At 41.5% G+C, this 27112-nt stretch overlaps 1 protein-coding gene and 1 long non-coding RNA gene across 5 annotated transcripts; one reads left to right on the forward strand and one right to left on the reverse strand.

The window, feature by feature from the left end:
• Nucleotides 1–89: 89 nt before the first annotated feature.
• dachc (dachshund c) lies at nucleotides 90–26535 on the forward strand. Of its 4 annotated transcripts, none has more exons than XM_059323851.1 (11): nucleotides 90–855; nucleotides 8242–8351; nucleotides 11211–11321; nucleotides 15161–15339; nucleotides 17734–17854; nucleotides 17968–18102; nucleotides 21951–22138; nucleotides 22645–22795; nucleotides 24005–24133; nucleotides 24333–24437; nucleotides 26135–26535. In XM_059323851.1, exons 1-11 carry the CDS (start codon nucleotides 272–274, stop codon nucleotides 26194–26196), a joined length of 1875 nt encoding a protein of 624 aa, XP_059179834.1. In that variant the 5' UTR covers nucleotides 90–271; the 3' UTR covers nucleotides 26197–26535. The 4 variants fall into 4 exon arrangements, with proteins under 4 accessions (XP_059179834.1, XP_059179835.1, XP_059179836.1 ...); XM_059323852.1 differs by having other exon boundaries at nucleotides 26159–26535; XM_059323853.1 differs by having other exon boundaries at nucleotides 24351–24437; nucleotides 26159–26535.
• Nucleotides 17789–18701, reverse strand: LOC131958695 (uncharacterized). The gene is made up of 3 exons (XR_009389260.1): nucleotides 18545–18701; nucleotides 18019–18093; nucleotides 17789–17866 (listed from the first exon to the last, which is right to left on the reverse strand). It is a non-coding gene; the product is annotated as an uncharacterized LOC131958695 (long non-coding RNA).
• Nucleotides 26536–27112: the final 577 nt, after the last annotated feature.

A 27112-nucleotide genomic window follows, 5' to 3' on the forward strand; every position in this document is an offset into this window, starting at 1 on the left:
CACTCTCTAAGAATATACCCAGGCTCCACCTCTTTATGATAATGTGACAGTAGCATCTCCAGCTCGGAGACAAGCCTCCTCTCTTTCTCATTCAACTATGTGATCTGTTTTTCCACACACGGACCCTGTCTCCTCTCCTCTCCTTGTATCCCCCTCTCCTTCACGGCACACTCAATGCGCAGCTCCCTCTCACAGCAAAGCAACCGCATTTGTTCGGCGAAGTTCTTAAAATAGTTGACTTTGAAGTTTACTTTTGTTCAAATCCTCGGACATGACTACTATGGCAACTCCGGCTGCTCCGGCTCTGCTCCCCGCCGCTACACTCGGGCACCACCCGGCGCCGAGTTCCGTCTCCCCGGCCACCAACTCTCCGCCACCTGCGGCCACCTCCGCCGCTTCCTCCCCGGCTCCTCCGGTGGCGCACCCGGCGCTGCTTCACCAGTTTCGGGCGGACCTCTTACTAGCGAACGGGACCCCGTTAAAAAGCGGAGGAGCTCCCGTGTCCAGCAGCGCTAAGCCGGTGTACGCCACCCCGTCGCCTGTGGAGAGCACGCCGCAGAACAACGAGTGCAAACTGGTGGAGGTGAAAGGTGCCAAGCTGGCCTCGTTCACAGTGAAAGACACGGAGCTCATCTGCCTGCCCCAGGCTTTCGACGTGTTTCTCAAGCACCTGGTCGGCGGGCTCCACACCGTCTACACCAAGCTGAAACGGCTGGACATTGCCCCGGTGGTGTGCAACGTGGAGCAGGTCCGGGTGCTGCGGGGGCTCGGGGCCATCCAGCCCGGGGTGAACCGGTGCAAACTCATCTCCAGGCAGGACTTCGAGACGCTCTACAACGACTGTACCAACGCAAGGTGAGTCGGGTTAAGGGGGATAGGAGAGGGGAGGAGGGGTGACACTGTGACCCGGTCGTGATGCGTTGATGTAGGGTCACCCAGGTTATGTTTGCAGGGGGGGGCGGGTGCAGCAGGTGGGGTTATCTAAAGCAGGTATAAGGTCAGTTGACATAAAGGAGTTTAGGGACTTCTAATGACCCATCTTTAGCTGATACCAGCCTGCATGGTCAAGACAAAACTTCCAGGATTCATCACAAAAATCTTAAAAATACTGCAAAATATATCAGTGATAATTAATGATTAGTTTGCAAATACCTTATGGGGATATGTTTTATATATTTTAATATTACTGGCTTATATTTTTGGCTTTACTCTTGCATCTGCATGAGATTCCTCTAGGTTGACTTCTTTTTAAAGCAACATGTAAACTATTTGCCGTAAGCAATATTTAATAAATTAATGTATCCATAAAAAGAGGTTTTGTTTGCATCAGATGACTGCCTGGAGGTCAAGTTAGCCCCTTTTTATTTACCACCTCACTGCTTCTATTTGCCTGTCACTAATCACCATTTAAACGGCTGATAAACGCTGTGATGGTGATGATGATGGTGTTGACGATAATGAATTTTTTGTAATCCTAATAAAAAAAAATCTTTAAAAGTTTGTCATGTTATCATAAGATACGATCTCTCGCTCTCTCTGACACACACACACACACACACACACACACACTCACACTCACACACACACACACACACACACACACACACACACAAAGCCTCTCTCTGACACACTCACACATGCACACATTGAATCTGACACTGTCATTCTGAGAAATTGATTCTTCACAGAAATTAATTAATTTTCATTTGGCCCCAAGCGGCAGCTTAAATCAGGACAAGCTCACTCACTCACTCACTGATCCCTTTGCTCTCTCTCCTTCTCTCTGCCTCCCTCTCTCCCTCTCCCTCTCTCTCCTTCCTTAATAACTTGCTGTCTTATCATATCAACACTCCTTAGCCCTGAGCATCAGAACAGAGGAGATGATTAAATGAATTCTCGGTATTTATGATGCGATTATGTAAATTAGCTGTTTTGCAGAACTCTGATGGTGACCAACTACATGGGTCATCAATCCAATGCGCCACAGAGATGTCTGGATAAAGGAGCTATAAATTGGCTAGGATTTGAGGTTTCCTGGTGCCTCAGTCTGCTGTTGTGCAGACCACATGCTCATAACAGCATGAGTTTGAATCCAGAGGAGTCTGGATTAGCCTTAGTTTGGGGAATTTATATTGTTTGATAGTTAATCCCTGCTCCTTGGAGCATGAATGATCCAATTTACACCTGCCATTAAATTCAGAAAGAGGATGAGTCAAGATGTGTACAGATAGACACCCAAAAACTGATTTTTTCCAATGCACTAAGTACTTATATTCTACTTCAGTATGAGCTTTGGCTACTTTAAAACATTCCGTTTCTCTAATATGACTCTGCTTTTATCTTTAGGCTTTGATACAAGATTTGACTTGTTGAGCAAAACTAGAAACACTCTAAAAAGAAACAAGCCATCATGAGAAGCAGCTTCCAGCTCCATGTACATGGATTAACACCTGCACTTGAGCATCTGAGGCCCTCTAACCAAGACAAAATCCAGATGCATCTTCTGGCTGCTTTGGGATTTCTTCTATGTCAGGTGTTAATGGGAACGTTGTTATACAACCGCTGAAAATACACAGCCGCCGCCGTCTCTAATTATCCACACAACACTCAAACAGCCTTTAGTTAATGAGATCTGAAAACATCACTCGTCTGAAATCTTCAAACGACTTCCGTGATTCTTTGTCTGAAGGCTTCAAATGTGCAGTGGTGGCCATTAGCACCAGCCCCCTGCAGTAGAAGTTTCTAAGTAATCCCTGGTGTGGATGGAGAAACATACAGAAGCAGGTAAAAACATGGGACTCTTATCGTTAAAGCGGGGAACTAAACCTAAAAGTTCATCTCTAAGAACATGATGTTACGGCTCTCTGACAGCATCAGCGCTCTCTGGGGTTTTTTGTTACTGATTAAGACAGCCATCACTTATTATTTTCCAGTCCAGTACAGTCAGACAGGCTTGAGGGGAAATAACAGCCTTGTCGAATAGTTGAACACGACTAACACAATGCTTTACAATGATTCATGCTGTTTATTATTTTTGGCTCTTCATTGGTTCGTTTTTTAAGATTAAAATGAAACAGGTAATGAAAATGCCCCCAGTTTATCATTGTCCTTCCTTCTTATCTTTACCTCACTCTTTCACTCCTGCCGCACGCACACACACACACACACACACACACACACACACACACACACCTTGACCACTGACTCATCAAACCATGAAGTAGAGCCGACTTCACCCTCAGTCAAAGCCGTTTTATAATTCATGCATAGGTGGTGGCACACAAACACACACTCTCTCTGTCATCTCCCAACACACAAACTCACACGGTCACGCCTGTGTGTTTGCTGGCTTTGCTGCTAAATGACATTAGTTCCACAGAGAGAACATGGCGTGTAGGAGGCAACCTGATCCTCCGTCCTTTTCTTTCTCCCTCACAAAGGAACAGTTTCATTCTCTGACAGGAACGCACATCAAACAGCTCGCTCAGGTCAAACTGTGTGTGTCTGTGCATATATTGTGCACATGTATGTATACTTTGTGTCGTGTACACAAAATGCCCCACACATGTTAGGCTACATAAAAGTAGTGTAATGTGGCGAGGTAACAAGATCTCTTGTTACTTTTTAACAAAGCGTGTGTTAATAACAACACATGGTTTCTGCATTTGTGTGTGTCTTCTACACACAAAGACCTTAAAAGTAGCACATGACATGTGTTTCCTAAGCCAGAGGTACTGAATCTTTTTTTTTTTCAGCCTAGGACCCGTTTTGAGATAGAGAATACACTGGGGACCCCCTCATATGTGTCCCTTGGATTAATTTGACGTAGCCTACTTTTTACACTTCTAAAATCTTAATTATGTGAAAGAAGAATAGAAGAGAAATGTATTAGAAAGATATCTAGCTTTAAACATATTTTGCCAATCCCAAAAGTAAAAAAATTGTTAGATTGTTATATAATCTATGAAGTATTATAGATCAAATAAGATATATTTAAGATTAAATATTTGTTGGACTATGAAGCCGTCTTTAAACAAAAAAGAAAAGGTAATGATTATTTAAATGAATGACTCTGAAAACTTAACAGACCCCCTGACAGAGTGCAGTAAACATGTGGCTAATGTAAGATGAAACAAAACTACTTGTTTAGATTTTGTAAAATAGCATGGTTTTGGTTTAAATAACTATGTTTGTCATGTAACTTAAGGATATGAGTTAAGTATGTTACATAAGTCAATTTACGTACACAAGTGAGAATAAGTCAAATGTGACTTGATTTTTTTTAAAACTCATAAACAGCTTCCTGCTGCATGAAAACCTCATGTTTGTTTGACTCATCCATCCCCCTAACCTCCTCCCTACACTGACTTTGATTAGAAGATTATTTGAAATAGGTTACTTGGAAAATAAATGTTTTTTTCAAAAATGTTATTGAGAATGCAGTTTGGTTGAAAGGGATTATAATTTTGAAGAGATGGGGCTACTTTAATGTGATGAGAAAACTTATTGAGAAAACCTCAAAGCCAGTATGACTGGATCTTACTAGAAATAAAATGTATAATGTGTTTTCTTGTAATATAGGTTAAATGACCCTTTAGGGGTATGTTGGAAAGCAACCTGACGCAGACATTTTTTGCAGGAACATTTACAAAAAGTCCAATATGAAGCAGGTGTGGAATCATTAGGCAAAAAAAAAAGTTAGTTATATGAAACGATGAATGATAAATGAGACGACGCGGCCTGTGGAGTGCAACAAAAGCCCGCTCTTTGTGTTTCTCTGTGGCAAACCTCGGCCGCGCACATTGGCAGTGGCGAGCCGGTGTTGTGTGTATGTGTGGGAAGGTGGACTCCTCAAAGCCGAGCCCCACTGCCATGCCATAACTCACTGTCAAAGTCAGCAGCATTAGGATGAAGGGGAGGAGGTCTGTGTGTGTGTGTGTGTGTGTGTGTGTGTGTGTGTGTGTGTGTGTTAGGGTGGGGTGATTATCTCAACTTTAACCTCCGCACTCTTTTGATGTTTTATAGAGAAGAGCACTATGAGATAGAGAGGGCCACGGTGTTGTCTTCTATGACAGGTTTTAATGGAGTACACACACACACACACACACACACGCACAGAGTCATCTTGACATCTTCTTGACCCTGGAATGTGGGAGAGGAATGCGAGGCGGTATCAGTTTAGGGGATCAGATTCTTGCCATGATCAAACGTCCTGCGTGTGTGTGACCGTGTGTGTGTGTGTGTGTGTGTGTGTGTTTTGTCCTGCCTGCTTCTTTCATGACATCATCTCACAGGCTTTCCTAATAACAATGGTGCATAAAGCTTTTTTCTTTTTCAGCCCTCGATTTGAGAGGAAGATCACAACATCAATCTTTCCCTTCCTCCTCTGACCAGCAGCATAAGTCTTCCTGCGCACAGCGACGAAGATATGATTTATCAAACCGGACCGTGACGGCGAATACAAACCCGTGTGATAAACACAGATTGAAAGGATGGGAGCATGGGAGCTGTAAACCGCCGCTAATATATTCCAAACAAAATCTTGTTTGAGCTAGTTCTCCTACACACACTCACATAAACACACACACAGCTGCTACCTATCAGCACCTCAGTCCCTCCAAGCCAGTAGCTGTTCCACTGTTTTGACTGTAACACTTCCTCTTCTTTCATTACTTTTCTCTTTCCCCTCAGTGTGTGTGTGTGTGTATATGTGTGTGTGTTAGCGAGGAAGAGAGAGATCTGTCATCTTTGTTATGTTTTGTTTCTGTTCCACCTGCGCTAAGCTCCAGCTGCCATGTTTGGCGTTTCATGTTTCAGGTAACACACACACTAAGCTTAAGCTTGGAGGGCAGAACTCAATGTACAGAGGACCTTTTTTTAAAAAAAAAAAGTGTGTTTGTGTGTGTGTGTGGCCAGAGCGTTGGCATGAGGGAGGACGTCTGGGTGAGATTTTAATTAAAGTTTGAGACAAAGAGGTCATAAGCCATACACCCCCTCCTCTACACACACACACCTTGTACACACACAATGAACTGTTTTCTCTCTCCCCCCTCCTCTCTCTCATTCCATCCCCTCAGCTTGATGACTTTTCCATGAAAGGCTTTTTCATTAATCCTACCTCAGGGAACCGGTGCTCTCCAACCTCACACACACACATGCACTCACACAAAAAAAAACACACTCACATGCAAAACACACACATAGACCTCCCTCTATGGGTCACTTTGATGTATCAACGCACTTGCAGACTAAACACAAAATTAGGTTCCACTTCTTTATGCCCCTTAAAATGCAACATATACAAAGCCACGCACACACACACACACACACACACACAGCACACCCACCGACACACACACACACACACACACACACAATACACACAGGCCATTAATTAGTGTGTGCAAATAAACAGTAGTAAGGGAAAGGGAAGCGGCTGCTGTAAAAACCAACCACAGTCTTTGGTCTCTGTGTATTTTATTTCCCCCCACTGGTGCTGGCTTCTGCATTTGCGTGCATGTGTGTGTGTTTATGTGTGTGTGTGTTCAGTTGAGGTGTTCCAGCATCAATTGCTGTGGAACCGTGTTGCTTTACCTTCAAACTTGAAACCTAAAAATACATTTCCTGCTTTTGTTAAGCACAGTATGCTGCTCTATATGCATTGCAAAAAAAAAAAAATGTGTGTGATGTGAATGCACCCCCGCCTCCCGAAAAAACAACACACACTTCCACGGCTGCACGAACACGCACACACATTCACAACTTCATCCATCTTGCACATTCCTGCTGTCTGTCTGTCATGTTGTGTGTGTGAATTTCGTGTGTCTACCTGAGTGTGTCTTTCTCACTGTCTAGGTGCCAGTGTGTGTGTGTGTGTGTGTGTGTGTGTGTGTGTGTGATATCTGATGTCAGCTGTCACATCCCAGTCGGTCTGGGCCCATAATAAGAGACAATAATAACAACTCATTAAAACTGAGGGCAGGAACTGTGGAGCTCATCGGCTCATCAAATTAACCTTTGAACACTTCATACACACACACACACACATACCAGACACAGCCACACACACATCAGTGTGCGCTCACACACACACACTCAAGCTACCTGTTTTTCTCCCACAGTTAGTGACTACACAATCTTTCTCTCTGTCTTTTTGTCTCCCTCCATCCCCCCCCTCTCAGCCAGTGGGTGTGTCAACAGGGGATTGGTCCTTTCTGCTGGGTAATTGATGAATTATATGCAATATGCAAATGAGGCGCCATTAATCTCCTGACTGACAGCTTCGTTTATGGGGCCTTAATGACGGCTGGATTAGATTCTAATTAAAATCTGCTCAAAGACACCCCACGCTAGGAAGCTGCTGCTGCTGCTAGTCTATCTCTCCCTCCTTTTTTTTTTTTTACTTTCCCACCTTTTCTCACTCTCTCGGACTCTCCCTCTATGTTGCTCTCATCATCTCCTCTCACTTTACATGTTTCCCTCCATCTCCTTTTTCAACTTTATTGTTCTGTTTCTTTTGCTCTCTGTCACCCCTTCTTCTTTCCCGTCTCTTTCACTCACTCTGTCTTTTAATATCATTCACACACACTTCACAGACACATATACACATTCACCCACAGACTCATGTTATCCAATGTCAGGCTAGTATGAAAGGAGATGAGCTGCGCTGGTTGTCATTAAGCCTGATGTGGCCCGTGTCATTTCCCCTGTCAGGACATTCACACCGTTTAGTCAGAGCCAAAGTGATGTCTGACAGCTTTTCACAAACCTCCTCCAGGATTGATTGAGCATGCCCAACTCAATCAAACCATGTGAATCTGCTTGTAGTCGCGGCTTTTATTGAGGACATTTGTGACATGGCGGGGGAAAAAAAGGAATGACCAAGTGAGGAGAGGATAGAAAAGGGAAGGAGGCGAGCAAACACATTTAATAAGCAAACAAATGAATGAGTAAGCTGAACAGTAATGAGGTGCTTTATTGATGCCATAGGGAGACTCCTTTTTTGCTTGCTCGTATCCACAGGGAGGTCAGATTTGCTGTACAGCAGCCTTCCTGGAACCGGTCAGGTTTCAGTGTTTTGCTTGTTGACACTTCAGCAGGATCAGAGGTTTACAGACTGAAGGGCAGTTTCTTTAACCAGGCCACCCATCTCAGTCTCAGCATGAAAAACAGACTGACTGAGGGAGTATTAAGTATTAAACCGCCTAATAGCTAATGTTAACTTGTTTTTTCTTCCTGCAGTTCGAGGCCGGGACGACCGCCCAAGAGGCTGCAGAGTGTGACAGAGGGCGGGACTCACCACATGCTGTCCCACAGCGGTCTGATGCATGCTGGGATCATACCTCCTGCAGGTGACCACCCAGGCCTCAACACGCACATACACGACATACGTGTGCACACGTGTACTGTACAAACAATATCACACGGACATGCTGAACTACCACTGCTGAGAGGAATAATTTTTGACATAATGATGACCGCTGTGAATATTAAATTGACTATTATGCCATCATATTTAAGTTCCAAAAGCAATTTGTAATTTAGTTTTTATTCCTCACCAATTGCAATGTCATTTATTGTTTTGTTATTTTTCAGAATTTTGATTTTTTTTTTCTGTTTGCCTTGTTTGATCAAAAATCTAACCTTCAGTTTTAACAGATTCTTATTTCAATTTTTTCTCATATTTTTTATTTCTACCATGATTTTTTTTGTTCCAACAATAATCAGACGGTTCAGTAACTCGTTGCATATTATTATTCTTTTTTTATCAAATCTGAATAAATTAAGGAGAAAATGTTTTTTTTTCTTTAAATTAATAAGTACAACAAAATCATTAACTCTTCTGAGTCAAATAAAGATGCACATTTTAACAAATGCATGCTTGATTTATGCTATTTGGTAAAAACAGAGAATGACTATGTTAAAAGACTTCGTTTAAAGCCAGGCCAAATCTGTTCAATTCCCCTGCCAGTGTATTCTGCATCAAAGATCCATTAAAAGGAGAAAGCCTCTCTGACTCCATAAATCCCCTTTTTGTTTTTTCATAAGGTCAAGGTTTGTAATTCTTCAGAACTGTACAGAAGTCACAGTAGAAATCCCTCTTTTGGCTCCATGAGCTGCTTTAAGCAGTGAATTAGTGACACATTGTTGCTTCAGCCCTCAGAGGAGCTGCTGGCAAAGTTCAGATTTTGTTCTCTTTCCAGCTGTCGGAAAGTGAAAGCAATGACCTGGCAACCAGCTGAGTTTCTCCATCAGTTTAGAGAAAAGAGCAGGTTGCTTATGCAGGATCGACACAGGATGGGGCGGTTTTCACATTTACCGCAGACACCCATAATGACACATTTTACCCATCATCAATAGTGTGAGGAGGCGGGTCTCTGGGAGGCGACCTGCGTGTTGATTAATAAAATTACCATACACACTGCTGACACATGAGAAACAACTCATAACTTGCAAGTTGGCCTTTTTTCTTGAATTATAAGTACACAAAGTCCTCTGTTAAGTTGAGTAAGTTTCATAATCTTTAGGCCTCTGAAACCTCTTTTAATTTCCTTATAAATCTCCATAAAACACAAACAGGAATGAAAATATGTTTAATATTTTGTGTTTGTTGTCTCCTATTCTTCTTGTTAAACGACACTCTAGCTCATTAATTGTATCTTTGAGTATGAAATTACGTTTTTGGATACTTAAACTATTTTTAATGTAGTGGCAGGTGAAAAGTTGAGCAAAAATGTCTGAAGGAAAATATGTTATTTGTAATGTCAGAGCCCGTTTTATATTTATATTTTTGAACAGTCTCAGTCAACTGCCTGCTAAAGGCCATAGTGCTGCTTGTTCTTGTCACAAACAGTTGTGTGCTTGAGTCCCTATTGTCGTGTTTGTGTGTGTGTGTGTGTGTGTGTGTGTGTGTGTGTAGCGCAGAGAAAGGGAGAAAAGTAATTGTTGGCACCTCACCGCTCTCAAAGTTGCCCTTGGCTTTGTGCTCTTCACTGCAACCTGATCTTTTCATTCCCCGCCTCAAAAGAAGCCATTTTCTGTTAGCTCCGCTTCCTCTCACTGTTCAAAGGTGCTTGAGTGTGTGTGTGTATACGTGTGTGTTGTGCTTGCGCGAGTGTTCAAGAGCATCTTTCTCAGTGGGAAAAGAGTCTTTTTCCACCAAAGGAGAGGGCACGGCGGCAATGTCAGCGCTACTGATTAGAGCTGGCCACATGAGAGGGGAGAAAGAGGCAGAGAGAGGGAGGACATTTGAGCGTAAAAGGCAGGGAAAATCTTTGATGTGATCCTCCTTAGTCTCTCTTTCTCGCCCTCGTGCACTCACACATACACACGCGCAACACGGTGGCTTATGTCCCGCTGTGATGCTGACATTTGAAAAGGTAAAGTAAGGAGAGGGGATGGGAGGAGAGCAGGGAAGAGGGCAGGAAGGAGAAGATGAGAAGAAAAGGAGCAATTTGTTGTGGTTGTCTACGTCTTGGGAAGACAGACTATTCTCCTAAGAAAACCACTGGCTCACAAAGAGAAAACACTCAGCTTGTTACAAATGTTTAGATGTAACCAAGATCAGGAAATTAAGACTTATGCTTTGTTTGCATTTCCTCAGTCATGTTTGCACAGTTGCGTGGTTTGTCCAACTTTAATAATTCACTGTTGTTCTGAATTAGTGCGAGAGATATTTCATTTTCTGTGGCATAAGAAGGAGTTTTAAAGGTTGATCTGCGGGTCAAACTACCTTCTGAGGTTCAAGACACAAATTAAAATGTGGCTCAGACCTCCTGCCACATTTTGTCACTCTCCATTTCTTATAATCCGAAAGTGCACAACCTCTATTAAAAAGTATCTTCCCTTTTTTTCCTCTAATGCGTCTAATTTATACTGATAAAGAAGTACTTTCTGGCTAAAAGGTGGAGCTGCTGCCGCCACTGAGTGTCGTCCTGTGTGCTCTGCTGTGGGATGTGATGTCCCTGTGTGGGAGAGATGAATGTCTTGGCTTGTTCCTATCACGGCTGATTCCCTGGCAGACTAAATGGCCAGTGCAGCGGTGCAGTCAGAATGAATGGCTGGCCTCTGTCTTCCCATGACAACCTCCTGCCTACCCACTGCTCTAATCCCCCACCGGGGTCATTGATCTGCCTCTTATTGATTCTTCTTCTTTCTTTCGGTCCTTCTTTTTCTTTTTCTTCCTCTCTCTCTATCTGTCTCCCTCTCAGATCTGTCTGCCCTGGCCAAGAAGATCAAGCTGGAGGCAATGGCCAGTTACCACAGCAACCAGCAACATGGCGGGCACAACGGAGAGAACGGTGACCACAACCATGGACTGGGTGAGTGTCATCCGTTTCTGTCTACACAGTCAAACACACATATGTGCGAAATGTTTAATTACGGCCATATAACATGTCGAACGGTTGTTGTCTGTACACATCTGTGGTGCCAAGTCAATACGACTTGAGCAGCTGTGTTTATGTGCGCCAGTTGCACCAAGCTGATTAAAAACCAGGATGTGACATCACCTCTGCTGCCGGTACGTTTCCTCCGAGAGACAGAACAAATGAAAAACAAACTACAGCAGCAATGACTCAGTTCTTCAGATGGAATCAGAAATAGACATCTGGGTCAGGTCATCCAAACCATTAAAACAAAAGCGTGAGGAGATACTTTTTTTGGGACATTTTTGAAGTTGTTGTTTTTTAGTCCAGGCTGTAATAAATGTCTGTGAGGGTGATTACTTCCTTTGGCTTTGATTTGTTTGCAGACTTGTGGGAATCAGGAAATGCAGTTTGGAAAACACAGTTGGTCATCTGCTCTGTAGCATCAAAATGTTGCCGGCAAATCATTAGTACATATTAGTCATCACATCAAGAGAGCTGAGACCCAAACCAGCTTTGTTACTCATGCTCAACATAGGATTAGTCTTTCATACTGGGCAACATTAGGTCAGCATTTACTGGAAATACAGTCTTCACTTTTCAGAGTTAACCCATTTGTGCCAACAACTGACTTTTTTCTTTTCTTTGCTGCAAGCCTTGTCAAGGTTTTCAAAAGCACAAATATAAGGATATTTTCAAAACTGGTCAAAATTGTTGGCTGAAAAGTGAGATTTCTTTTTATACTTATAAGTGTTGGGGCACATAGGACTGCTGCTTTTACCATGAAGTCCATTATATTTCAGGAGTACAGTAGTAAATTACAGTAGTCCCATGTGCCAAAAGACTAAATAGTCAAAGTATGATAAGAAAATGGCTGTATCTCAGAAACTACAGTGAGCACAGTCATGTATTTGGTTTTCTATGGAATGCTACAGTAACAGGTTAAATATGCAAAGATATGCACACATGTGCAGTCCAAAAAGTGATGCTGTATAAACCCAATTTTACTGACAAAAATCCTGACTGTTGGTAAAAGCATGATTTTTATGTTATCTAAAAATGTCAACGTAGTTTTGTTAGATATATGCCCAAAGTATGTCTGTACCAAATGTCAACTTTGGACAAATCAGAAGAAATATTGTGGCATTTCTCCTTATCATACTAAATACAGTCTTTGAATATAAATGGGAAACTAAGCAGTGTGTTCTTATCCCTTCAGCTGCTTCTGCAGGTGTAATATTTAGTAATACAATGTTAAAAAACTGTCCTCTTTGCTGCACCGTTCTCTGGCTTTGCAGTAAAAGCAGAAAGTGGAGCACCAGTGGACGAGAGCGAGCACACCGGGATGATAGAGAGATGAATAAGATGAGAGGCTGAAGCCAAATCAATAGTCTTCTCTCTAATTCACTATCCTGAATGCAAACGACAAATGCTGGACAATCGATGGCGGAACGGACACAAGCACGAACGGGCACACACACGCAGACAAACGGGACGCACCGCCCCCACTGTTATCGACAGGTTAAAGCGACATCAGTGTGTTTAGACAGATGACAGGGCTTATGGAGGTCTGTGTGGAATACACTATCAACCTGGGACGCACACACACACACACACACACACACACACACACACACTTAACATGTGGCACATACTGCAAGGCTTTAAGACAAAAATGAAAAGGGAGAAAGTGTCCTTGTGTTGTTGTTTTTTTTTGTGAAATTAGAAGGAGACAAAAGTAAAATTACAGCACGCTTAAGCCATTGCTTCTTGTTTCTGGCTTTGACTGTGTGTGTGTGTGTGTGTGTGTGTGTGTGTGTGGTAAATCTTTTTCTTTACCCGTGTCTGTAAACACTCCCAGTCTTAAGCATTGTTTACCATTGTATACACTCAGTTACGACTGCCAGCATCTGTGCACAGTTTGGTGGCATGGTTACCACCAGCCATTATAAACCTGTAAAGCTTAATCACTGTTAATGATAGAGTCAAGTGGAAACACACACACACACACACACACAAACACACAGAGCGGGCATACATACACACATACGAGCGATGTGTTTTTTCCATACCGCCACCCACGGCCTTATGGGAAGGATAGGCCCCTACCAGAGCTTTAACCACTACAAAGGCAATCTCAGATTACACACACGCACACACTCACAAATGCTGAGTGTGACACCTTATGGGCTGGGGAAGAGCGGGGAGCAGCCATTTCTGCATTTAACAAGATCTTCTGGGAAATTTACAGTAACTGTTTGTTTACAGTAATGGTTTGTTTGGATAAACATAAGAGAGGCACTTTGACTTTTGATGTTTTTTAATGAAACATAAGAGAGAGTGATGGGAGGGCAGAGAAAGTGAAGAGAGGGGGAAAAACAGAGTTAAGAAGAAGGAGAGTGAAAATGAAATTATAGAGGAGGGTGGGTGGGGGTTGAAAGGGGAGGGGGGTGACAAAAGTGGAGCGGTGGTTTCTAACCAAGGCTTAATATTTGGAGTTGGCTGCTAGTTGATTGTCGGAGCATCTGGTTATTTAGCTCCATTCAGACAGATCTTTTGTTTGGATTGGTTTCTGCTCTGGGCAAGTGAGAGACTAATCTGCCAAATGCACAAAGCACTGCACATATGTCCAGCGAGCCCGGCTCATAAAGTCAACGCCTCACTCTTTATTTCTTAGTTTGCCTTTTCTTTTTCCTTCTCTTTCTTTTTTTCCCCTCTTTCTTCCCTTTCCCTCCATTATTTGTTCTATTTCATCTCTCCTCTTTGGATAGCCTTTTTTTGTTTCCATGCACTCGTTCTATTATTTGTGACAATTGTGCGGAATAGAGTCCAAGATTTTTTCCTTTGTGTTTATAATTACCCAGCGTGCATTGCTGGCCCAGCACCAGGACTGCCATCAGCTTCTTTTGTTCCACTTCCTCCCTGTGTTTCTTTTGTTTTTGTTTTTCCTTTTATTAAATGATAAATATTTATGTCATTTTATCCCCCCCTCAACAGGATTGTTTGTTTCATGAATAGAGGGACTGCAACAACCCACTAGGGTGCAGTTGAGAGGAAGGATTTTCTTTAAAGATAGTGGATGCTTGTCGTAACGAGAGGAGTGCGAACAACAGATTGGCTAAGATAATAAGAGGTTGGTTTGAACCGCTGAAAATGTGTTGGATTCGCATCAAGAACACCGGGGCACTGAAAGTTTTTCTTTTTCCGGAGAGGTTTGTTGTTATGCAGGTGACACAAAAAGCATTTAAAGTATCACAAAAACAAATTTAAACAAATCAGTATTTTTTAAGTCTTTGTGTAATGAGCAGAGCGAGTGTTTCTTAGACAATGTCCTCCTCCACTTCCCTCCTTTTTTCTTCTGCTCTCTCTCCTCCCGCTCTCATCTTTTTTCAACACTCCTCGTCTCTAAACCCCCGACACGCACATGCACACACATATTTTCGAACTGTGGTTTAGAAACGGAGCAGTCATCCAGGTAATATTGACATCACAGAGGAATGACATTGGTGTCCAGTTTCAATCCTGTCATCAGATAAGCAGAGACGCTGTGGGCTTTTAGTTCAGCACGCAGCACAGCACTGAGCAGAGCCTCGAAGTTGGGGTGGATGAATACAACTGAGGCGAAAATGAAAGAAGAGTGAGATGAGATCTGTTTCATCTTGAGTGCATTTACAGTGCAGCCTTTAAACAGAGCTGCTGGTCTGACCTTATAAGAGAAGCAGCAGACTCTTATACTGTACTCTGCTCCAATTCTTATCTTGTCCATTCTATTTTATTCTATTCCCCCCCACCAGTTCTGGATCAGTTGCCCTTCATGATGATGTCACATCCTCTGATCCCTGCCAGCCTGGCGCCGGCCTCCGTTTCAATGGCGATGGGCCAGATGAACCGACTGAGCACGCTGGCTAGCATGGCCAACGTGGCGCAGCTCCACTCCAAGCCCCCTGCCAGGGCTCCCACCTCCGTCATTAAGGTGAACTCAGAGGCCCATCAGCTCGGTGGATCTGACCACCGGCCAGAGTCTATGTGACATCAGGGATCTCAGGACACGAAATTAGAGCATTAGTTACACAGACGTTATAAGCCATAAGACATTATTCTATATTGAAAACTTGCTTTTAACATCCAAAAGTAATTTTTTATCCCTTGAATTTCCAATTGAATTTAGAATCCCTTTCCTCCAATGGTTATGGCTAAAAAACGGTAATTGTCTACTGATGAATCTGGATCAGAACCAGAATGTAATCAGTTGTTCCTTGGTTTAAGGCCAGTCTCATATCTATTTATAAATATTTGAGATATCCTGCATACAGACAGAAACTCCAACCTTCTTAGCCAAGTTGCTCACTTTGCTTAAAACAATCATCAGTGGTTTCACTCTTAAGACTAATTAAAGGATTTTGGAAGGATTGTTTACTGCCAAATATTTAATATTGTAGGCGTCAGTCCTCAAAAAGTATTACACTTCACCATGTCCTCATCAGTAGCAGGAAGTGCTGTCTCCGGTCATAATTTTAACGATGCAGACCATTGTTTTTTTGAGCGATGGGTTGGGTCCCAAAGGTGGTTTACGAGGCTTATTGAAATGGGCGCCAAATTTTCCTGTAAACTCCAAAGAATAACATATTGTGCTCCCAACTTTTACAAGAATATAATTTTGCTTTTACTTTAGGGGATTTGTGGAAAACTGTATTTCGCTTAGAACGCCAAAATTAAGCTAATACATATGGTTAAAATTGACTTAAGCCCAGAATCTTTTTAGGTCTTTTTTACCATATGAAAATATGGTTAAAAAAAAAAAGTGTAATTGCTTTCGAAGTTTTGGGTGTTAGAATTCAGTGCCAAACACTGCAAAAAGAGATGGATAAGATAAAGAGACAGATAAAGCAGGAGAGCTTTCAACTAAAAGCTAGCCGTCACAGGCTAGCCTTAGCTAAAACTAAGTTCATTGTTTTGCTCTTAGTTCTTTCTGTAAATGAAAAATATCTGTTTTGATGGTAAAGTTGGTAATTCAATGCATACATTATCATTACTAAATGAGACAGCTGTAACTAGCCATGATGAAGAAGAAATCAGCTAAACTGTTTCCGCTAAAAGCTAATTGCAGTTAGCCAAGATAAGCACTGCATGTCAGCTTTTAACTATTAACTTTAATTCACCCATCTTGGTGTGCTATGTTTAAATTATATAGTTAAATGTATTCAATTTTGAATACATTTTAATAAATAAAACACATTTATAATAGTAGATAGAGAAAAGAACAGTACATTTACATAATCCCTATGAAGTGTTAATTGAATAACCATCATTATACTGCATTTTTCTCTTGCATTGATTTATACTCGACCCTTAATTCGTCATCTATATTTTTAGGCCATATAGAACTTTAAAGGAACACTCCACCGTTTTTTCATATTAAAACATGTTATTCGGTCAAGTAAGACGAGTTGATACAGACCTCTTGCGTCTCAATGCGTGCACTCAATCACCCTGGCGCGCGGCGCCACTTGGCTAGCACTTAGCTTAGCCCAGTTCATTCATTAGGACCCAAACAGATGGACAGTTAGAAGCGACCAAACTCCTCCACGTTTTCCCTATTTAAATACAGCTATACGAGTAGTTAAACGACCAAGTATGGCGACACAAAATAAAACGTGGCGCTTTTCTAAGCGGATAAAAAGGATAACTATAATGTATGGCGGAATAGCACTTGGGAGCACTTCGACTCGGCGCAGTAATATCATCACTCCTGAAAAAATCTTCTCCCCCTCCCTCTGTGAAACATGACGGCACTATATACCTTCTGCTTGTTATCGCAACCCTTTACGATGCACGTTATAACCGAGTCGAGTATAGCCGAGTCGAAGTGCTCCCAAGTGCTATTCCGCCATACATTATAGTTATCCTTTTTATCCGCTTAGAAAATCGCCACGTTTTATTTTGTGTCACCATACTTGGTCGTTTAACTACTCGTGTAGCTGTATTTAAATAGGGAAAACGTGGAGGAGTTTGGTCGCTTCTAACTGTCCATCCGTTTGGATCCTAATGAATGAACTGGGTTGAGCTAAGTGCTAGCCAAGTGGCGCCGCGCGCCAGGGCGATTGAGTGCACGCATTGAGACGCAAGAGGTCTGTATCAACTCGTCTTACTTGACCGAATAACATGTTTTAATATGAAAAAACGGTGGAGTGTTCCTTTAAAGGACATTACAAACTTTATGTGTTTCACAGTTTTGTAGGAAAGTATCGCTCCAAGAGTAAAGTGTAATTCATGTTTTTTGGTTTCTTTATTTGTATGTTTTGTACTTTTTAAGCCATAATCTTAAGGAAATATGTCGCTATAATAAAATATTTATGTTGTGTGACAGGAGCGAGTGCGTGACAGCCCATCCCCTTCTCCTTCATTGGAGGAAGCTCAGCTGTCATCCAATCACAGCAGCAGTGTGTCCAGTTCACCGTCCCACACAGAACGCACTGCAGAAACAACACGTACGTACCAACCTGTGGGAAAGTACAAAACTGAACGATGCTGTCGCTGTTATCATACCTGTGAGTGTTTAGTGAATAATAATGTTTTTGACTTTTTTATCTGTTTGTTTCAGACGCACATGATGACGGACTGTCATCAAGTCACAATGTGTTGGGGCACTCACCTGGTGTGGTGCACGGGGCCAGAGAGACAGATGTGACCTCGATGGAGTACGGCAAGGAGAACAAGAGGGGCCACACTGACAGAGGTGAGATACAGATGTTTTTCTGTTTTGCTTGGGTTGGCATTGGATCTGCTTGAATGATACTTTTTAATTATATATTAGATGTGTTTGATTTTAAAAGTGTTTGTTTGTTTTACTTCACTCAAATCTGTTGAGCGACAATGTCAGCTTCACACTCCAAAGGTCAAGTTTTTGCTGTTTTCTGAGAAACTCTTGTTACGGTCATTAATCATTTAATGATTATTTAATGTGTAATGATTATTTCTCTGACAAATCAATTTCACTTCAACAAAGTCTGTCAATGCAGTCCAACAAGCACTCAGTTTCCATCCATCTATGTCACCGTTTACACTCTGTGGATTTAAACACTTGTGGCAAGGGTGTGACGGTTTATTTAACCTTATTTATTTTAAAAGACAAGAAAGAAATACCTCAGTAACAGGTCGATAAGGATTCACTGTCTCACCCGTTCTTTCCTCCTCCTCTCCTCCTCGCTGTTGGTGGCCCCCCTGGCTTCCCGCGGAGAGCAAAGACAAATAATTCTGCAAAACAGGGCTCCATTAGACCAGGAAGCAGTGTTACATTAGTGAGCCATTTGCCGGGCCGCGGCCTAACGAGCCAGGCGGCCTCCCGCGCTCTCAGCTGGACCTCATCTGCATAACGACCGCCTCCCTGTCGTTAGGGCCTGCGTTGCCACGGCGCTGCAACGTCAGTTGTTTGGTTCTCTCTGTCAGGGAGGTTTGCATTAGCTTAATGAGGACTGCTCAAGGACAAACAGTCAGCAGAAATCTACAGCGAGAGAGCGAGAGAGAGGGAGAGAAACTGAGAGTTTGTATGTGTGTGCACGCGCCTGTGTAAATGTATTCTAATACTGAATCACATTATTCAGTAATCGAATCTAAAAATCACAAAGGCCTCCCAGGTAAGGTTTCAGATGCTGTCAGGTATCTGTGAACATATTGACAAAGCAGTGATGGCACCAACGACGTGAATGCCATGCATCACACATCGCATTTATGCAATTGATTTTCAATTGATTTTGCTGCATGCAAATGAAACACATGTACATTTGCTGGATTGCAGCCTTTTGTATTCGACCTACAACATCACAAGATAGGTTTATCGTGGATTGAACAGAGTTTCAAAGAGCACTTCAGCGCTGTCATTCTGTCAATCCATTGTATGATAATCTCCGAGTGTGTGTATGTGAGTCCGTTTTTGGCTGTGTGTGCTGTTTCAGTGGTCTTTGAACAACGTATCCATGCAGCAAAGATCAGAGGCCATCCCTGACACCTCACTCCCATTAACCAAACATCAGCAGAATTTTATTCTCTGTCTGTCTCTCTCCTTCTCTCCCTCCCTCCCTCCCTTCCTCCTGTTCTCTTCCGCTGACTGGCAGTCTTCACGTGGTGAAGTTCATTAGCCCTGGGGACGGGTGGGAGAGGAATAAGAGAGGGGAAAAAGAGAGATGAAGTTGGGAGAAAAGAGAAAAACAGACAGTGACCTTGGTTAGGGAGATGGGTAAATGATCAAACGAGCTGGCAGCCGTGTGTGTGTGTGTGTGTGTATTTATGCCAAACGTGTGTGTGAGTGTGAGGTAAAGTAGGCGTAAAACAGTAACTCAATAAAGGATCAGTCACATCCAAGGAGCCTGGGGAGCCCACGCTGCTGACTGCGCACTTCAGCGGCTACGAATGTGTGTGTGTGTGTCTGTATGTGAGCCACGGGAGTGTAGTTGGATGCCCTCCGCTGAGCTCGCCAGCACCTGCTAATTACCTTTCTCTACAGAGCAATGCTTTTAGCAAGAAAGAGGGAGAAAGAGGAGGGGGGGGGGGCATTGCTTCTCATCTGTGAAACACCTTGAATGTGACAGTTGCCAAGACGTGAGGCCGAGGCGGAGAAGGGGAGGTGGGTGGATTTGGAGCAGAAGATGCTGTGGTCAGCTAAGTGGAGAAAACACTGTCATTTGTCACAGACAGAGAAAAGTGCCAGATATCACATCGCACGTTCACACTCGTCTCTGCTCCAGTAACTGCTGGACTCCCAGGACGTCTTCGTCCTCAGTGGCTCGGATGACAGTAAACGCAGAAAGTGAGCAACTGCCTGATGTGGGGGGGAAAAAAATGCAGAAAATGGCTAATCTTCATCTCCCCTACTGTCAGGAATCGGGAACACGCAGTTCTCAGGTTTACAAACAGATGGTCATCCATAATGCAGCTTCTTAGCTGTTTTTATGGGAGATGTCAAGCTGTGATGCATTATCAATAGGCAGAGTGCCATCTAATAAAGGGTAACCACATTTTCAAAACCCCAAACCAGGACTTCTGCGTATGTGTACACGAACCCAGTAATTAGTTTAAACACCTATTTACTGTTGGGCTTGATATGTTTACAAGACATTACATAAATGTATTAGTAAGCTATAAATTACAGAAATTTGCATTCAGCCTTGATTGCATATTTTAGCTGGAAGGGGGATCCGTTTACAGGTTTGAAACAAATATGGCACCTGAATGCTTGGAAACAATATATTAAACATGACAGACTTTGAATGTTGGTGGTGGTAGTGTAAACTCACATTGGCAAAGGAAAAGACGAGAGGAAAACTTAATTTACATAGCACTTTTCAAAATTGTGCACTCAAAGTCCAAAGAGAGTAATGAAAAAAGAAACCTATCTCTTGTTCCTTTGGGATTTAAATGCACAAATTGTGAGCTGCTTTGCACAAAAGCATCTGCCAGATGAATGTAATGTAGTATAGTGTAGACAATTAAAAAAAAAATAAACATCAAAGATGCAAAATGTGAAGTAATGAGAGCAAGAAAAGGACAAAGAAAACAAGTGACTTTTATAAATGTGTAAATATATGGCATCTCTGAAACTTCATAAGAGGCTTTTGTTGTGGAACAACTACTGATTTGCATGTATAGTCACTTGTCACTTTATATGGCCTTCACACTTACATTTAAATATCTAGAAATATTAATTTTGAAGGTGACCTCATTCCAAAAAAGAAAGTAAAGTCAATTAGCCTAAGAAAAACCAAAGCAAACAATGTGTTAGTCCAGCTCTCCTGTCTGTGGTTCTCATCTCCAGGCCCAGCTGTTCCTACTGAAGACATCAATCTTTAAAAACAGGTTACAGATATATACTTTATTTTTATATTATAATAGTAAAGTTTTTTCCTAAAACTGCTGGACACTGCAGTTTTTAGAAGATGTTACTAAAACAGGAGTAATTGTGCATTTGTTGGGGAGTTTTTTCAGTGTCAGATTCCAGTGCGGAATTGCTTTAAAACTGCATTCTTTGTATTGGCCAGCAGGGGACGACTCCACTGGTTACAATAAAAAGTCTGATTGTGTAGAAGTCTACAAGAAAGTGGCCCTACTTCTCACTTGATTTATTACCTCAGTAAACATTTTCCTGATGAGTTATGGTCTCAATTGCTAGTTTTAAGTCATTGTAAATTATCGTCTCATTTAGAAAATAAAATAGATAATAAATCAGGGTATGCTTTCGGGCGTGGATATCTTGTGATTGACAGGCTGCCACCACAGTGGATTGTGTATTTGCGAACATAGAGTTTTAAAAAAAATAGAGCGCATTTAATTACCAGAAAACGTGGTCAATTGTGATAGATATCATTGTTGAAATATATATTTGATATTGCCTAACAGCAGCAGAGGTCTGCAAAGCTTTGGCTTCACCTTAAATAATTGTCACTAGGATCAATCCATTGTTGGTTTTGGTCTTTTTTTATGGCAAGAAAGAGTATGGAATATTTCTACAAAGGTACAGTAGAATAAACTGTAAGGCTTCTGTGTTAAACTGATTCAACTAACGAGACATCTAAATGTGTCTCTGCCCTCCAGATAACAGCTCCTTGGCCACTCAGACAACCAGGGAGAGCTGTGATAGACAAGTCTACCAGAAACCCCCATCGGGCTGTGAGAGGGTATCTTACCCCGCAGGACAGAAGCTCCCAGCAGGTCTCCACCACACTCCCTTCATCTTCCCGGAAGGCTTGTCCTCCATAGAGACCCTGCTCACGAACATCCAGGTGAGGCTCTGCTGGGGCTTTATTATTATTATTCTCTGAGATGAATAGGAAGGGAGATGAGCCACTCTTTGGGATTTCCTGAAATGGTAAATAGCAGACAAGGCAGACATTTAGGATGTGCAGTAATTGGGATGGGCGTGTGCTGACCTGCTTCTCAGATTTTATATGTCTTTGTTATAGCGGAGTCACAATGAAAGCACTCTCTGGATGGGTTTCACAGGAAGAAAAAAAACAAGCTTTTAACCTCATCTGACCCTGATGTGATGGCAGTTAAAAGATCAATGTTGACTTTAATGAGGTTAAAATCAGATTTGTTTTCTTTTTTTCTTTTCCTACTTGATTAAATCTAAGAATTACCCACCTGAGTAAAACGTTTAAACGCACTGCCTTGTTAGGTGTTTAAAACAGAAATTATATTTATGATTATGTGATTAAATGAAGACAGACGCCTCTCCCGGCTTCTGATCAGTGTGTAACCTGTTGATGTGTGCCTGTGTGTCTCCAAGCAGGGTCTGCTGAGGGTTGCCATTGAGAACGCCCGGGCGCAGGAGAAGCAGGACCAGATGGAGAGGACGGAGCTGAAGATGGAGCTGGTCCGGGAGAGGGAGCTCCGAGAGACCTTGGAGAGACAGCTCACCATGGAGCAGAAAAACAGAGGTAGGCCCCAAAACAACAGGCAACACATACAGTATTACAGGGAGAAAATACTAGATACTAGGTAGACTGTGCAGAAACAGCAGAATAAACCCGCAACTGTCTGTGTTCATTTAGGATTTTTACTTGGAAATTATTCTTGTTGGCAAGTGTTGATTGGAGTGTTGTTTTACTATACAAAGCGATTAGGGTGTTAAATTGTATTTTCTGAACACTGGCATGGTGTTGATTTTTGCATTGAAACATTGATAATTCTGCTGTCACAAACCTGTCAAACGTTCTCTGTGGAAGCATCCAATTTGATTTAATGCACAATATACAGAACTTTAAATAATGCTAAACTGTGAGTCAGGTTTCATTTACTGACTATTACTCAAAAAATGAAAATCTCATTTAAACCACCACAAGCTCATAATATCTTTGAAGTCCCTCATATGTCATGATGTAAAAATCTGGGAAGGTCAGGAAGCAGAAATACAATAAAATAGAGCTGCAATGACCTGGGATCCAAGCACATTGAGAGCATTTGAATGCGTGTTTTTTTATTTTATTGACAAGAAGCAAAACTTGTGACTTTCTTGACAATAATTCACAATGGGCATCACTACAAGCTCTGTTGAGGTATATACATAATTTAAGATGTGTTTCATATGGATTCATTTGTGGCTATTTTGATTTTTAAAAAATCATTGGCTCGTATAATTTAATTTAATTTAGTAGTGTCTGTAGAATCTGAAGATCTGGAAGGTTGGATTATGAGAATAATGAGAAAAAGTCACGCATTTCGATATTTTATGATCTGAAGACCAGTGGAACAAAGATGCAGATTAATTGAGCGATTTAAAGTAATGAAAGAATTTTGACTCCAGAAGCCAGGCTATTTCGAGATAATTGCGAAAACGTAAATTTTATTCTAACAGCGCCATCTTGAGGTCAATGAGTGTCATTTCCTGAACATGGGTAGCGGCTGGAATTTGCAACCAATCAGCCAATTTTTTTACAGTTTTTGTTTGCACAAACACTTTTATCAGAGAAAAATAATAATAAGAGAGAAGAAAGAGAACAAAAACAATAGGACTCCTGCAGCGAGAACAAATTCCTACATGAATAGATACGAGATAAGACAAGTATTAGAAGCATATAAATAATTTGATTTACTAAACACTTGACATCTGTTGTCATCTGTGCGGCTTCTTCCTCATCTCAATTTAGTTCTGATCCAGAAGCGCCTGAAGAAGGAAAAGAGGAGTAAGAGGAGACTACAGGAGGCCCTGGAGGAGGAGGTCAAACTTCGTGATCAGGCAGAGCACACTCTGCTGCACACTGCCAACACACACACAGGTACAGGCACAGAAACTGTTTGAGAAGACATCATCTATTTTTTATGTTTTTCTTTTTTTTTTTCGTGAGCTTGAAGTCATCACAAAAAACGTAATTCTCATTTTCATATTAAATGTCACCAAGCCTTCGGTGCAACATAGCCTCGACTGTTCATTTGCCTCTAATTAAGTGTCTTTATTAATTAATGACCAAACTACAGGCCATCAATCATCCGCAGCCCCTCCTCACACAGAATCTGCGACCCAGGACGTGGATGGGAGCAATCACGATGACAACAGGCTGGACACCAAGGCAACAGTACAAGGTACAGGTGCTCAGAAAACAAATAACTGCTTCCTCAGTGTGGCAGCTTCGGCTTCTTCTTCTGAGCAGGGAAAGTGTTGTAGGTGTGCAATTATTAAACAGAAAAGATTAAGTAGAACTAACTGGCAACTTAGAAGAAATAAAGAAAAACAACCTTATTGCGTAGTTTTGAAATTTAACATTATATTTTTTAATCTTATCTTGTTTTATTGTTCTCTGTAAAATGATAGTAGTAAATGCAAATTTACTCAAGTCCTTAAGTACAAATTTCTTATTCTTCTTCCTACTTAAATATTTTAAATTTTCTGCTACTTTACACTTTTACTTCACTACATGCCAGAGGGAAAATATTGCACTTTTTACTGAATTATCTGACAGCTTTAGTTAATAGTTACTTTGCAGATTTAGATTATTAATATAAAATATGATCAAATGAATAAATAATTATGTATTATTATAAAGATTAAACTACCCAGCTTTGCTGCATTAAGGCGATTAGCACATTAATGCATCACTAATTATTGTCCAAGAATATAACATATATTATTCTGGCATGGGCTATTCTGCATAATAACCACTTTAACTTTTGGCATATTAAGTATGGCAAGATTTTGAAAGCAGGATTTATATTTGTAACAGAACATTTCTTCTCTGTGTTATTACTTTTAAGGATCTGAGTTCTTGCACCACTAATGACATTAGCTGTGTAATCCTTGCGCTCTAGTTCTTAAGAATAGTATGATGTATTTGTTTGAAAGCAAAGATACATGTGTTAACATTTGTAAATGCCAAGTTTTATGGGAATAATTTTCTTAATAACTGTGGTAAATTGACTGAAAAAATGCCATTTCAATGTATGAATTGTGAAATAAACAATGATATACCTGCTGCTGGGGATTTATTTAAGCTGAACTGGGACAACAGATTTCATTATTACTCACTGCCTCTGATGCTTAACTGACCAGTCTACCGGAAGGGTTTTCAAAGATTTCACAGGGAGACCGCTCCTGAGAAGTTGAACAAAATTAAATGAAGCATGAGGCAGTTCACTGGGGCTACCATTTTAATGGAGATGGGCGTTTAATATATTTATTTTGCCAACATTATTGTCTTCACAGGGATAGATTAATGAGAAAATACCACATGTAACGTCTTAAATAGACAGAAAAAGAAATGGCCGTGATCTCTAGTCCGGCCTCATCAAACGAGTGCATGGTTCCAGCCCACCTCTGCTCCACGCCGCGCCAGGACCGCCGTACCAGACAGCGTGCTTGTTCAAAGCCAATTTTTAATTGAATGTCAGTGAAGCAAGAAGAGAACTGGCCACTAATTAACGGCTGTCTTAATTGTCCTCGTGACGAGTTTGTTTGGACATCATTTGCATAATTAACACCCAGTAATAAATCATTTAAAGGGGAATTGTCTGTCAGACAGCAGGGCAGGATGTGGTTCCTTTGTGCCAGGAAGTTTTATCGCCAAAAACAGGGATCAGGCCCCCGAAAAACACTTTCAACTCAGCCTTACTTAATAAAGATCTTTTATTAATGATCCTTGGTCAAGGTTGTAGGAGACCTTGTTCAATATTTATATGAATGAATTTATAGCACACAGCATTTGTCCTCCTGCTGTGACACAGTCTAACCTGCAGAATCTGTTTTAAATTCATTAACTTATAGAGCTGTGATTGTGTTTTATTAGACTGGATTTCTTTCTGGATTTCAGAGGGCAGAGGGTTCCTGCAGACCACTGGGATGTACTGAAGATGGACGGATAAGTGGATAGATGAACGAAAGAACAGAGTGATGAAGATTCCTCATTTATGAGAAATGTTATCGACAGGCATGCTCGGCCGTGCGGTGGCATCAGAGATACACATCTCCTCCTCCTCGAGAGGACTCCCCTACATTTCAAGGGTGACATTTGAACTTTTCCATTGTTCTCTTCTTTAATTTATTGCATTTATCACCAAATCTCGGCCGTAGTGGGAACAGTTCTTTATTCTGCTGATGTGTTTGACTGTGTTTCTTTCAATCAAGGTTTTTAGATCCTAGATGAAGATGACCATAGTTGTTTTTTTGTGCTGTTTATCTGGACACAAGTGATGCATATAACTTGTAACAGAGTCGTGTACATATATATAGTCATCATTTTTGTTTTTATTATTATTATCACAAGAACATAATGGCATGTTGTACAGTCAGTAAATGACTTGTATTGTGTATGTTATGCAGTAGTGCAGTTTGACAATACAAACAATACAAATCCTTTTTATTAAACTGTGTCAGGACTTCTTTCTTTATTTCACAAATGGAGTTTCCAATTGCATCAGTTATTTAATTGTTTTTTATTAGAATAACTCCTGGTCTGAAATACATCGCACCTGTCTGAAATGAGGATTTATATTATAGTTTAGGTTTTGACAAACAAAAACAGCCTTCTGAGTCAAAGGAAAAGATTTTCTATTGTGTGTGTGGAGGAGGGGAGGGTCCATGCGCTTGCATGTCTATACACATGTGAGGGTGTGGGGAGTGATGTGGCATTGATTGTTGCACCATCTCAAAAAACATACACGTAAGTATCGACAGACAGACGGGAAGGTGGTGAGCAGGGTCACATGTAAAGCTGTCCTTTAGGGAAACATGATGACGATGCACTCTCTCTCTCTCTCTCTCTCTC

Source organism: Centropristis striata, chromosome 20, assembly GCF_030273125.1.
Source record: "Centropristis striata isolate RG_2023a ecotype Rhode Island chromosome 20, C.striata_1.0, whole genome shotgun sequence".
In the NCBI taxonomy this organism is placed as follows: domain Eukaryota; kingdom Metazoa; phylum Chordata; class Actinopteri; order Perciformes; family Serranidae; genus Centropristis; species Centropristis striata.

What these genes read in the sequence shown, in the direction of transcription:
- dachc (XM_059323851.1), top strand. Translation starts at nt 272, where the DNA reads ATGACTACTATGGCAACTCCGGCTGCTCCGGCTCTGCTCCCCGCCGCT. An exon ending in CTCCCACCTCCGTCATTAAG is followed by an intron (nt 15,340 to 17,733) that starts GTGAACTCAGAG and finishes GTTGTGTGACAG; the next exon opens with GAGCGAGTGCGTGACAGCCC. An exon ending in CCCTGCTCACGAACATCCAG is followed by an intron (nt 22,139 to 22,644) that starts GTGAGGCTCTGC and finishes TGTGTCTCCAAG; the next exon opens with CAGGGTCTGCTGAGGGTTGC.